The sequence below is a fragment of the Hippopotamus amphibius genome, chromosome 12 (genome assembly GCF_030028045.1).
Source record: "Hippopotamus amphibius kiboko isolate mHipAmp2 chromosome 12, mHipAmp2.hap2, whole genome shotgun sequence".
In the NCBI taxonomy this organism is placed as follows: domain Eukaryota; kingdom Metazoa; phylum Chordata; class Mammalia; order Artiodactyla; family Hippopotamidae; genus Hippopotamus; species Hippopotamus amphibius.
Genome location: NC_080197.1, coordinates 36,359,207 through 36,373,634, shown reverse-complemented (window position 1 = coordinate 36,373,634; position 14,428 = coordinate 36,359,207). Strand labels below are relative to the sequence as shown.

Below are 14,428 nucleotides of genomic sequence, written 5' to 3'. Positions count from 1 at the left end.
CACCCGAATATGGAGGGGACAGTTATAGCTTTAAATATGCCGTTTAGAGTTCTAAAAAGCGCTTACTTGTTGAAATAACATGGCATTCTTCTGGAAGATTCAACACGCGTGGACAACTTGGAAAGACATGCAGAGTAAGGAGACAAGAAGGAAGCAGGGCTCACCACCCGCTAGAGGGAATCTAGCCGGCTTAATTTCTCCACCAGTCTTTTTGCGTAGATGTCTTCAAAACACTTTAATTTTCAAACTTAATTTGTTTTGATCAGTTGCATGTAATGATGAAAAAGCCAATTCCAAAACAATTATTTTAGACACGCTCATGATAGTTTAAAACAAAATTAAACTAGACCAAAATTAAAGATCTGAGAAAATATAGATTCTGTGCAATTGTGGGTATGGGGTACTTAGGCAGCTCTACACAATAAGAACAGTATATGAGCTCCTGGGGAATATGCAATACTTGATTTACGTGCTATACATTTTTAGTATTTGGAAGATAAAGAAATCTAACAGAAGGTATTCCCACTTTAATGTACTGTGAGGGTAATATATAATGGTTGTGTTAATTCCCAGTGCAGAGACTCTTCATCTCAACAATAAAGGACTCTGCTGTTACTCACCCATCATCAGCAATGAACTCAATAGCTTCAAAATACCTTCCTATCCAAGGTTAAGGTGGGATTTTTTTCTGAATAGATTTAAGATTAACAAGTGTGCCTTTGTTGAATATTAAAGCAAAAATGTCCTAAGTCACAAAGTCAGCGAGAAATATTATTTTACAATCTGAGGCTAGAATGGAAAAGTGGAAACAAAGAAAGTCTTCCTATGTGTGTCTAAGTTTGTTGTGGCAAATGAAAACGTGGAAGTGCCGCATGTGAACTGCAAGCATAAATTTAACGAATTACAGTGTGCTTAGTAGCAAGAAAAAAGTGAGTACCAATTTGAATCTGTTGTGAAATAATGCAAAAATATGCCAAGGAGCACAGACAATTCAGCTAGGAATTAAACTTCAAGTTTTCTCTCTTCTTTCCTCTTTCTGCTCTCCTATTGTATTCTGTAGTTTTTTTTTTCTCTCCCAACTTAACTGAGCTACAACACTGTGCTAGTTCCAAATGCATATAATGATTCGGTATTTCTATACATTATAAAATGATCACCACAGTAAGTCTAGGTACCATCTGTCTCTGTACAAAGATAATATTATATTCCCCACGCTGTACATTTCATCCCATGACTCATTTATTTTGTAACTGGAAGTTTGTACCTCAGTCCCCTCAACTCTTTCACTCACTGAATTTTTTCAACTTAAAGATTTAAGACAGTCCTTAAAACTGCAGCCAAATCTACACGGAATGTGTAAAATGTAAACAGTTTTCACAATGATTTTATAATCTGCCAGATCAGCAGCAGACAGACAGACGTGGGTCAGCTGGGCTGTCTTGCTGACCGTATCCTCTTAAAATCTACTTCTTTATTGATTTTCTTTTGACATCTAATTGTAGAAATGAATTGTTTTCTGATATATTGATTAAAAAACCCTCACATACTTGGCCAAGATTTTCAAAGTTTAAATACGGTAAAAGAAAAACAAGAGACCAGAGTTTTGTTTTGTGTTTTTTTTACTAAAGTCCAGAAATTTCCATATGACAAGTACATTAATGAAATGTTCCCAAAGAAATACTGAACAATATACACTCTAGTTGGCTGAGGGTTCCAGCTCAAGAGTTCATACCTAATTCTTGTGCATTAAAAATCAGCATGGATCTTAGATGATCTAGAATACACTGTGTTTTGAAATCCACAGCTGGCTTGATTTTTAACCATAATGAAAAACCAGTATTCCTATTCCATCAAATGTGTTTTACAAGCAATAATAAATTCAGATCCACTGTATTATGCAACACACATCTTTGGAAAGCAACATAAAACAGTGAGATCGGATCAGTAGAAATATACACAGTTAAAAGAAATACACAAAGTACTGTAGTTTTATTAAAAACTACTACTTGAGAAAGAAATCTTTCCACAAATAGCATAAAATTGTAGAATGATGAAAGGATTTGGGAAAGCTTTACAAAAGCCTAATTCCAACTGTATCTTCCTGAGGGTGGTGGCAAAGGGTATTTCCTTCCTTCTCTGGGATATCCCTGAAAAAAAAAAGCAAAAGAGATTATTTTTCAGATTAACACTCCTGCAAAGAAATTAATCTTACTTCTCTATGGAAAAACACACCATAAAGAAGGTGACTATGTCTTACAGGTATATCACATGGAAGGTCTCCATAAACAGGTGCTTTTGGTCTGCAGCTTTATAAAAGCTGCATGCAAAGTGGGACATTAGCATAAATGCTATCACTGACAACTAACCAAACAAGCCTTAACAAGCGCTTAAGAAATTCCTTAAAATGCACACCAATGAAGGATAGTTAAGTGTCTTGTGTAAAACACTTGTCATTCTCAATCTTCCCTACCACCCCTCACCCCTCTCCCGCTCCTAATTCAAGCCACATTGTGATAAGATGCCCACATCATCTTCAGACATACTATACTAGGAAAGTCATTTTGCTTAACCAAAGCAGGGGCGTGCTGCATCAGCTGAGGCCTAATGAACTACTAATTTTAGGTTTTTTTGTTTGTTTAGCTATAAATAATAGCGTGTACATTAGGTTATTACATAATCAATTACTGGCAACATTTATAACATTTCCTAACATGCTTACAAATAACATTTCTGTTCAACCTGAAGATAAATGTGATGTATCTCCCATCACAAAATTCCCTTTCTAGGGAGGATTCTGAAATGGATCCCCCTTCCCCATGTGGTCACTCAGAACACTTCCCTAGTTTAAATTATAAGATGAATACGTGTAGCCCTTCAAGGCCATAATGTACACTAAGGCTTTGTTTAGTCCTATAAACTCCACTAAAAATATAGTGAAATCATAATTTTACTGTTTTTTAACATTGAGCTTATATAATTTAACTGTTTCAAAACTCTAATTTAATAAAAAAGACCTCAGCAGAAAAAAGACTAAAGACATGTTATTTCCAAAAGGTCCTAAAAGAATTATAATGTACCAAACTGGTTTATATCTCCTAAGTGATTAAGAATTATACCTCCTGTAACAGCAGAAAGCTCCTTTAAAGGGACGATCTCCCCTAAAGGAGGCAGGGGAGATGCTGAACTGGGATCAGAAGTTACAGGCGTCCCCAGCTCTGCTGCCAAACAGCAAGAGAGTTAAGGTTTAAACTCCTGATTTGGAAAATGAGATGACTGGACTGAACTTCCTCTAGAGCTTCTTGTGGTTGCAAGTGTGCCTTCCTTTCATTAATATCCATTGTTTGGGCTGCCCAGTGTCACTGCAACTGTAGCAGCATAAACAGTCTCAATCTACAGAACCTACCAATATTGTCTGTAGAGATCTTGGGCTGATAGTATATACAAAGTAATATTCTACGAAATGATTCTTAAGAACTGTAACAATATTCTCTCAAAGGACGATTACTTTCTTGCAAAGTGAACTGAGACTTGGAAGAATGCACCAAAAAAGTGTGAAAAAAAGACTTTCTTAGCTGGCAGAAGAGTTTTCTTTGCTGTCAGAACAAAGGCACACGTGGCAAGAACCTGAGTTAGAAAATTATATTCGAAGCACCGCTAAAGGCTGTAGGCAATACCAGGTAGGCAATTTAAAAACCACTTCATATCACCGCAGGTGCCAACTCCACGAACACCACACACTCTGAATCCCAGCGTTCAGATCCTGTTCTCTGGCAAGCATTTGATTAAAGAGCATGTAAATACTGGCCCAGGGTGTCAAATGGCTGGGGGACAAACAGACTCAGGCAAACAGACCTCGGACTTAAATGCTGCTAAAACTGGATGCTATAAAGAGAAGGAAGTAAAGCTTACAATTTACTGAATTTGTCTAGGAATTACTATACCCATTCAATGTAAAGCTGTTTAAATTTAGTAAAAAATAAAATAAAATAAAATTAAATTAAATTAAATTAAATGGTGGTAAATTAGATAGGAGAGATTTCTTTCCATGAAGAGAAACAACAGATGAACTGAGACAGAAAACTCCTAGGAGCAATAAAGACAGCAGCTGAAAAGGTGAGATATTACTTTCAGCTTCTAGAAAATTATGACTTATTTGGAGAGATCTAGTTTCTATTAAAACAAAAAAGCAATATCCTAAGGATAAACTGTGTGTTTTGGTGATGGACCATGTTTGTGCTAAATAATAGCCTGCTGTGATTAAAGGGTCTGAAAATTCTTCAGCGTCTTCAAAGTATAACCTATTTAGTGAGGCAGATACTCACCCCGTATACATTTTTAATGACGGATCCAAGTTCAACTGAGCTACTCTATCAATATCTTATCCAGAGATGTTTAGAAACAAACAGACAAACAAACAGACCAGGAGTCTGAAGAGGCACAGTTAGGTACAAAGTGAGCAGTAAGCTTTCCACCCCACAGCCCATGTTGCATTACCTGTCTCCCTCCGCGATCGTCGCGTCTGGGTGGATACCCGCCGGGCCCAGCTAGCATCTGGTACTGGTTTGGCTGGAAGGCTGCATTTTGGGTTTGGAGCATCCGGTTCCACGGCAGCAGAGGTTCGGCCCCAACGCCTCTGTGGAAAAGCATCATGTTTGCATTAAAAGTCAAAAACCTAAAATTGGGCAGGCATCATCTCCAAACCTGAGGACAATCCAATCTGCCTGGATGTGTTGTAGGGGAGATGTGGTATCAGAGTGGCCTGTATGTCCCTCACAGCCAGTGTAGCTGAACATGTTTCATGAAGTATCAGCATTTATTTAAAAGGATGTTTAAATTCAACTGAATCAGAAAGGTCTGACTTAAAATATCTTGTTCACCTTCAACTGTAAAGTTTCCTTTTTAGTAACAAAGTTTTGGACCCAAGATCACCAAGTTGGCTACATTTTAAGATGCTATCCAAAGAGTAAACATGTACAAGACAGGAGAATGAGGCTTTATTTTTAAAAATGTGCAGGCTTGTTCTTGGAGTCCATTCTTTCTAGTTAATTGCACATTGCAAATGAATTCTTACTGCTGAGTATTTTGCATCTAGGGTAGGGGACTTGGCTGTTTTTTCCCATCCATTATTCTGCTCAATATGTCAGAAGGTCTGATCGGGAGGAAACCTTTTCAAGTTCTATTGATGCGGCTTTCAATTGACCACGGTGACCTAGCAACATGAGCACTAATTGGCATGGGCTGACTGGCATTTGGTGTACAGTTTACATGGGAACACAGATTCAACAGCTATTACAACTCAGTTTGCTGGCCCAGATTACTGGTCAAAAGAAATGTTTTAATTGTCTTCAAGTGCCTATTTTAAGTTTGCAGATACAAGACAACAGGTATGATGTATTAAATCATAACAATTTAAAACTGTCACATAAACAATTTAGCAAAGATTTACCTTCTAAAAGCAATTACCATGTATGACACAACTTTCTTGAGGCATTTTCCTCAACTTTCATTTTACAGAATAGTCACTATGAAGAATAAACAGTAGCAAAATTCTCCAGTATATTATAGCATTAGATGCTTTGGGGCCATTACAGATGTTGGGAGGAATTATAAGAAAACTTTAAATTTGCTACAGCACTGACTAGCTGGTATTCGCTATAACCGTATCAGTGTACAAATTTCACTTCCTAGGTCTTAGGAGCCCAAAGCTGGACTCACTGGGTAATGCATTCTTCTCATAGCTACTCAAGCCGGTATCCATCCCTCTCTACTCCCCACTCTCCTCCCTTCACTTGGAGCTTGACCTTATTTTTTTTAAACATCAAAGATAATTATTTTTGTGTGATGGCTTCAAGAACAGCTCTTTAAAGAACTCCAGAAAGGCCAATGCTCTTCTTCACAGTTAGTGGTGAAATCAGAACTCTAATAATATAATTTGCTGAGTAAAGATAAAATGAAAAATCTGTACCTCAGAAAGAATATGCTTTAATTCAGGGCTTTTAATTATTTTTTGGATTCATTAATACAAATATATTTTAGTGAGAATGCCTTATCTCTTTAACAAGAACAGCTCCATGTGCAGAGAAGATATGGTCTCTTCCGGTCTCTGCAGGACTGAGGGGTTTAAGGTTTGTGCTGTGACCAAGGAGTCTCATCAAAACTGGGCCATTAATACCAAACCCACTTGCTTTAAGTGCAACTCACACATTGTATTACCTGTGATCATTTTTTCTTTTCAGTTTTACAGTGCTAAAACTCACTCAACTGAGTTTCAGGAAAATCTGCTGGTATCGCTAAAATACATGATAAATGCAATTTTATATTATTTCATGATCTAAAAATAGGTGAGGAACAAAGCCACAATGTAAAAGTACAATGTTCTCCTTTCTGTTTGAACTGATTACTTGAAATGTTTTTGACAAAAATATTTATAAAAATAACTTGATTAAAATTAAACAGAAAGGGCCAATTAAGAGGGACATGTACTACTCTCTTTTGCTTGTTGGTGGCAGAGAGGCCTTTATTTTACACAAGTTAAGTTTATTATTATGTTTCTATATTAATTATATTAGTTTGCAAATACTAACAAATTGAAACTTGCCTGAAAGATACATTTTAAATCTGGGACAGAAGCCCTGAGGCGGATACATTTTAACTTTTTAAAATTAGTAGCTATTGACTGAGGCAACCTTTTTGAGGCATTTGGCATCATGGACGACATCATGTTTCTAAATAACTATTTTGGCATAACTACATACTACCCAGTAGGATATTTTTAACTTACCTACATGGCAAGTCAGCTTTTAAAAGTTTTCTATGACTAAATGAACTCAGCACCCCACTAAGTTAAAAACTAAATGGCCACCTTGGATATGACCAGAAAAGAGACCCCTCGACTGGCAAGAACACAGACAACAGGGCAGCACTCAGGTGAGGAGGGGGCACACACTGGACCTCGCTCACTGTTAACACAACGACCGCCAGGCTGCCTCTGTGAGGGGAGGTCTTCGAAGGTGGGGGCAGCGGTGCTCCCACTGTATTTTTAAGTGAAATGAATATATGAATTATACACACTATCTCAAAGTAGAAATTCATTCAAGAAAGTGTAGGTTTTTTTTTTAAAAAAAGGTAGACTCAAAATTTTCTTCTCTCAACCAAACAGGTTTCTCAACCAAATACTCACAACAGTGCAGCAGAAAAGTACTAAACTAATGATCAATAATACCTGGTTCTAGTAAGAATTCTACTTACCAGTTGTGACATCTCAGCAAAGTCAAAATGACTGTGAGTTTGTATTTCCTCCTCAATGTCTTATGGAAGGTCAGAAAGGTTAGACTGACGTGCTATGTATTTGCTAAGAGACTGGCTAATGGAGAAGTTTAGGAGACTGAAGTCAAACGATTAAATGGTGTGTTTCTTAAATTACCATGATTTAAGACATAAGAAAGAATTCTATTATGCTCACACATAACTTCTGCTTTGCAGCATGATTTTAATTTCTGACTGAAAGTAAATAAAAAATGCCCACAAAACATGTCCCAAATCTGTTGGGTTCACAGAATCAGTCAGGAAGATACCAACTTGGCTAGGGCAGAACAAAAAACATGGATGGATGTCAGGACACACAGAGATGATCTTAGGGAAACAATGTGTAGAGGGAAGGAAAGCTTTAGGACTGAAGAAAGGGTGCCTCAGAGTGGAGGGGGCTCCTTTACTTCTGTGAAGTCCCTGTGGCTTTATGGAATATGATGCCCACAGTCAGTTTTCTGATGAGTTTCGCTCAAGTGAAAAGTTTCTTGGTAAAGAATGGTCTGAAAGAGGCCTCAGATAAGCTACTGAACTGTGTGCCTCAGTTTCCTCATCTGTAAAAATAACAACATCCACTTCAGAGGGTTGCTAGGAGGAATAAATGAATTCATGTTTCCAGAAGCATGTTAGCACAGTGCTGGCACTTCAGAAGTAGAAGATAATATCGGTGATTACTAATAATATGGGAAAAAAAGCAAGCAACAAATTGGAGAAACCAAATCTTGAAATTAAACTTGACGAACGTAATGCACAAAGACAGTTATTTAAAAGGAGATCAGTGTGAATGTGATAATATGTAATTTACAAAAAAATTTACACCTCACTCATTTAATTTGTTTGACAATGGTGCTACTCTGAGGATGCTGAAGTGGTACATACCGTGTGCCTTGAGCACTTATAATGAAAACAAAACATAAATACAGGCAGTAGCAGTTGTTTTAAATTAAAATGCAGCTTGCACTAAGTAGCTGATACTATTAATAAACAATTGAATAACATAATTTCTTTTATCTTCTTGAAGAAAGTAATGAAATGAGGTTTTGGAGTCTCTAAAGAGAGAACTTTCTTAAAGGGGGTAGAGGTTATAACCCTGTTCAAATAACAACACTTCATTCATTTCAGATGTGAACAGATCAGACTGCTAAAACGGCAGAGGAGAGGCGAACAAAACAGATCAGAACTGGGAAGGCAAAGAAGGAAGCCGTGCTATGAGGGGGCTTAAAATCGTCTTAGCATTTACTGATGCTGGCAAGACCAGCATGAGACGATGGACTTTAAAGCTGCCCTTAAAAAATTATTCTTCAGATGTTAATATAATTATTCATAACACGCCTGGCTGCCTTGTCGTGCAGAGACCACCTGACTTCGCAGAGCACAACTTATCAATGAAAGAACACATGTCAAACATCCCTTGTTATTAAACCATGTCACATTCTTCCTCGTCCATGGTACTTATTAGACTGCAGATCCCATAATCCTCTTCTGAGTCCCTTCTGCGTTTAATTCAGTTCAGTCTTAAGTAGTTAAAGAAACTGTTTTCAGTGGCAACTAATAACTACTGACCTACAGTGACACTGCACTACAATAGGCTTGTCAGCCCTGAAAAAGTTGTACCAAAGAAGCTGATTAGGACTTCAAGAGGTCTGCAGCAAGAATCAATGGTTGGTCTGTACCAATGCTGCGTTGCAGGCACAGAAATGATAAAAGTGGAACCCCATTAGTTATGCCTCATTAAACTGCACAACCCTTCTAAAAAGAAATTTGTTTAGCCTGACCAAAATCTAATAATTTTAAGCTCTCTGTGATGCATTTTTCAGGGTACCTCAAAAGCATCAATAAAATAAGGGCCAAGAACCAAGAAAAGCAGGAAAGTATATAAACATGAATCTTTTACTTCAGCGTGTTAACCATCTATTTCCCTAAAGAACAGCACAAGAGAAACTATCCAGAGGGAAGAAAGTATACGCCATACCACAGAGAAAGCCCAAACTTCAAATGCTGATGTGAGAAATTATTGAAAAGTCATGTTTGCTTTAATATTACCTGTCAAATCTTTGCTGCTGGAAAAGGGGAGGAGGACCTCGCCAGGAATCCTGGGGCCTCATATCTGGAAGATAAACAGGAAAGGGTTAAACAGGAGAATTTTTTTTTTTTTTTGAAAAGTAATCACTATTCAGCTACCCACATGTAATAAAAAATTCCTGAAAAACTAGCATAATTACACACCTTGGAAATGTAAAAAGATGTGAAACCAACAGGATCAGTAAATTTTAACAAATTTGTGTGTTAAAATTATTTTCCCTTTGATAACAAAACATAGTTTTAGAAGCCTGGGTCATTAAACTCACACATTTCTCTCTCCTTTGCTATATATGTGTGTGTGTGTAAAAGTATGTATGTATTTTACATTTATATTTTAAATGCTGTGCAAAACAACAGTAGTTTGGTTTTATCCATAAATACAAACTGAACAAACTGTAACTTTAACAGAAATCCTAAAATTTGCCCCCTAAATGTGTAAACTGCAAAGAGCCCTGACTTGCCTAGCTGTGCTAACAGGAAGCAGACAGCACACAACCTCTCCACCACAGGCCAGAAGACATATTCACAAAGGGACTGCCCACTTTCTTTTCTGATAGTCAAACCTCTTCCCCTAACATGAGGCTAAGCTGGGAACATCGAACGAACTACCAGGAACAGTTAAGCGGCGGCTGGTCCTCTGTATAAACGGGATGAAGGGCACCCCCAGCAAGGTCAGCAGGTTGGTATCAACCAACTGCCATTCTGGTCCCCAGTCTGAGTCACCTTGGCCACCTTCTAGCAGGGTCTGAGTGTGACCTAATTAAAACAGCCATTCCAGGAGTTGTCTAATGAGGTCTCCATGTAAGGACAGTAACCTCCTCCAGACTCCTGAGGCCCAAGGACAACAAGGCTTACCATAATGTATTCAGGCTCACATTTTAATGGAAACACAAACTAGAAACATGCTTTTCAAAATTACTTTCTTAAAGGAAAGAAGAAATGAAAGCTTATCTCTGGTTAGCAACCAAAAAAATGCAATGAGGGTTTACTCGGGGGAAAAAAAAGAAAGAAAGAAAAGTAGAATTGTGCTTAAAATCCCCTGCAAAGGAGAACCTGGAACAAGTAAGGCACCTGGCTGCTCTCACAAGGGTTCCAGCATGAAACACGCGGCTGCGTCCGCTCTGGAAGCAACTCGGCCGGGGTGCTGGCCCGAAGAAAGCCTCCTAGATGGACAAACCACCCAGGGGAGCCATCCCAGCCCCTAGGCGAACGGCCAGTGCCTGTGTGAGGACTTCACCACCATCACTTCCAAGCAGAATCCCATTCCGAACTGAAAGAAAGGTGGCATCTCTAGTCAATCTGAATTAAGTCCCTCTTTTATCTCTTAAAAACCAAATGAGTAGTGGTCAAACTGAGAAAAACGCTGAGGAGGTTTCTCGGCTGCCAGAAAAGGGGAGGAGGACCAGGTCATTAGATATTCAGAACCTGAATGGAAACTCAGGAAGCTCATCGCCACACAATCCACAGGGCTAGGATCCCTAGTCTAGGTCCAGAATAACTTCTGAGTCATTATGCAGACTGTAACACCATCATAAAATCTAAATCAGAGGAGGGAAAACCAGAAATTCTTACAAGACAGCAATCACTTCACCTGTGTCATTTAGTTCTTTAGAGAAACTTAAAACATACTTAACCTCAACACACTATATGATTTTCAATAAGCTACGAGAAAGCAATCTACCGAAAGTAAAATCAACATTTGGGCCACTTCTTCTGATCATTACTTTGCTAAACTTGTAGTCCTCTAACTATTCAGATATTGTACAAAACTTAGTTCAGTGAAAATAATGTTCCCAGAAGTATTATTATTTTAGTGTCACATATACAAAGTTAGCTAATATAACAAAGGTCAGAAGAAATACAATAAACTTCATTCAGACCCCTGTCTAGCTCTGTACTTCGCATGTCCCAGAATCACTGTGGTCACCCTGGAAACATGCTTCTTTTCAACATAAAGACTTAATTCCATGATTCTGGTTACATGGTGTCTCTTTATATATGACGTCATTGCAGAATACACACTCTCCATGGTACCAATAAAGGCTTCTACACAGGATCCCTAATAAATGTAAAACTGAATGAAGATAATAAAAAGACACATTTACATTAAGAAAAGCCTTCAGAAATGTTGATTCTAATGTTTTATGAAAAAATATAGGCAGGAAAAAAGCTGGTATATTTCCTCCCAGGAACAGTATAAGTGGAGGAAAGTCCTTACCATCAGGAATGCATATTCACTAGATCCAAATACGCTGCATGTTAGATCAAGACACCAATATTTTTAAGTAGAATTGGAATGTGAAGTTCACTAAGTATAAATGCGTTTTTTTGGATGGGGTCCCTTCTCAGTAGTCTAACTGTATACCTGTAAATGCCTAGAAAAATGGCTAGAGCTCCTATCCCACCAATTCTGGTATGCCAGGTGCTGCCTGCTCTATTTTGCTTTCACTCTCACCTGCGGGACAATTCTTTTTCCCCTCAACACAAACTCAGCACATGCAAAAACTACAGTTTTTTGTTAAAAACCTAAGTGAATTTTGTAAGACTTTAAAAAATTCTATCACACAGCTATTAAAATATCGCTTGCTTTCAATCCAAGAAGAAAAATAAAAAGGATTGGAGACAAACTTCAAGGTTACCTTTAAACAAATCTCTTCATGTGGCTCTGAGCTATATATATGGCCCTTAAGTGTTCATAAAGGAGAAATATTTCCTGTCTGAGAAGTAATGAAGTAGAATGTAAAACAAACTTCTTATCATTCATTTGTATGGCTCTAACAGAAGATCCATGAGAGGAAGAAAAAAAAATTCTGATATTGAATTGCACTTCAGAACAGTACAAGCAAGAGAGAAAAAAATGACAGCTACCTTTTTCCTATGGTCTTTAAAAACGTATCCCTTTTTCTAGAGCTCTACGGCCACAGAAACCAAGGCTTCGCCAATAGCTCCTCAAGTGACAATTTACCTAATCAGTGCGGCAAGCACCGAAAAGATTCCATGTTTACTGATTGCACTAATCAAAAATCACTTTTCAAATGCGGCTAATTGACAAGTTTCCCGACTGAAATGAAGTGACATGTCATGTTCTCCAGGTTGCAGGAGCGAAACGCTTTATTCACGCTGAGCACTCAGGGCTGCACTTGACTCCAACCAGTTCCCAGCACCCGGACAATTACCCATCAGCCAAAAACTGACACATCAAAGACAAATCTAAGCCTGACAGTGAGAAACGCCTGCAGCAGAGCTGGCAGTGTGACCAATGGTTCTCCTTGATGTGACTCTGGACCACATGAAGAAATAGCTATGAGACTACAAATATTTTAAAAGACTGACTAAACGGTTTACATTTCAATTTTACTAAAACTATTTCTAACCAAATTTTAAAGTTCAAAATTCTATAAAGAGGAATGCTGATCTTTCATCACTTAATACTTTCATAGTACTTACTATGTGCCAGGCACTGTTTCAAGTACTTAATAACTTAAACTCACTTACTGTGGATATTTTGTGAAATGGGTGTTCTGTGTACCATTTGAGAAATGAGAAAACGGGAGTACTGACAAAAGCCTGCCTGAGGTCACAAGGCTATTGAGGGGTGCAGGAAAAGCCAGGACCACACCCGACCACACTATGCTGTTCCAAGTTCACATGCACTTGTGCTGCTGGCTGAGGTGACTCTTCATGTTATTTTATGTCAGAAAGTCCAGGAGAGCTGCCTCCTCAACCAGGAGGCGCAGAAGCTCCGGGTCTCAAGAGGGCAAGACTGGGGGTCTGCAAACTACGTTCAATATTTCCAAAGCTTAGAATTCACATCACTACACACAACTAATTAAGACAGGAAGGGAAAATAAGCATACTTAACACACGCACTTTGTGAGTAAGCATCTAGACAAACAGATTCATGGTAAGAAAACAAGAAAAGGTCTAGGGTAAAACATCTGAAATCACTGCTCTTCTAAAACACTTACTATTCAGAAAGATATATAAATGTAAATGTAAGGGATCAGATACAAATTAGAAAAGGAAATATAGAGAGATATGAATGGATGGATGGACTGGTTGGTATATATGCAGGGATGAGGTCTGTCTGCATAAATATGAAATCTAGAGGTGACAAGAGACCATGAAATAAATATGCCAGAAAAACCTTAATGTCAGTAAACTTAAAATAACAACAACAACAAAACAAAAAACAAAAAAACCCCCCAACCAACCAACCAAATCTTACATTGAGCTATGTGTAAAAGAGCATTGGGGAAAATATCACAGAACATGGAATTTCCTTTCTTGACAGCTGGCAGTATTTGTCTGTGCTTATCATATACTGTGACCAGTTTACTACCCTGGAACAACCGTGCTAGATTAGGCTGATTATTTCTCCAACACATCTCTTTACAAAGGTATCCGGGAATACTTTGTGAAATGACACAGTTGCCTTCTAGGAAGTCCAATCTCACAACCCCAAGCTCTTCTAGGTTCTCTTATAACCAAAGGCAACTGAAAAGTCATTAACCTATCCAAATCCTTCTTAAACTTTTACACTTCTGGCTTATACGCATACGATTCCCAGTTTTCTCTCTTCAACCCTGTCCTCTCTCCTGAGCAAGTATCAGATCCTTATCGCTACCTCCAGGCAGATGACATCAATCTCTTCAGGCACTTCAACCATCACACAAATAGAACTACCATATTCTTCCATATTCCTCTATCCTCTTGTGCTTCCAAATCCTGTTAAAGGGCTCACTAGTCCCCCAGGTGCCCGCAGTGCAGAAGGAGCCTCATCTGGAATCTTCTCTCTCCCTCACTTCGCACTACCCAGCCCTTTAGCTCCTCCACTTGGAATCCACTTTGCCACAGATCAGTTCGGACTTTCACTATCTCTCCCTAAACAGTACTATCACCAAATCTTTCCACAACTGAGTTGTGGTTCTAGAAACGAGATGTGACTGCATACTTTTCTGCTTTAAAAATCTTTAAAAAGCTCTTGCAAAAAAAGAGGTAGACTCACAAAAACCACTGAATTCTTTTAAGGATTAAGACA

The 14,428-nt window shown here is 38.3% G+C and overlaps 1 protein-coding gene across 3 annotated transcripts in view; it reads right to left on the bottom strand.

Moving 5' to 3' along the window:
• Positions 1–1,540: 1,540 nt before the first annotated feature.
• The window catches only part of XRN2 (5'-3' exoribonuclease 2), an 80,664-nt gene continuing 67,776 nt past the window's right edge, over positions 1,541–14,428 (bottom strand). For 2 of the 3 annotated variants that reach the window (XM_057701536.1, XM_057701537.1), the window contains exons 27-29: positions 9,349–9,412; positions 4,495–4,633; positions 1,609–2,147 (exon numbers count right to left, since the gene is read on the bottom strand). In XM_057701536.1, the coding sequence (XP_057557519.1) occupies positions 2,082–2,147; positions 4,495–4,633; positions 9,349–9,412 (269 nt within the window). In that variant the 3' untranslated portion in view covers positions 1,609–2,081. Of the gene's footprint in view, positions 2,148–4,494; positions 4,634–9,348; positions 9,413–14,428 lie in introns of all 3 variants that reach the window. The other variant, XM_057701535.1, reaches the window with a different exon arrangement.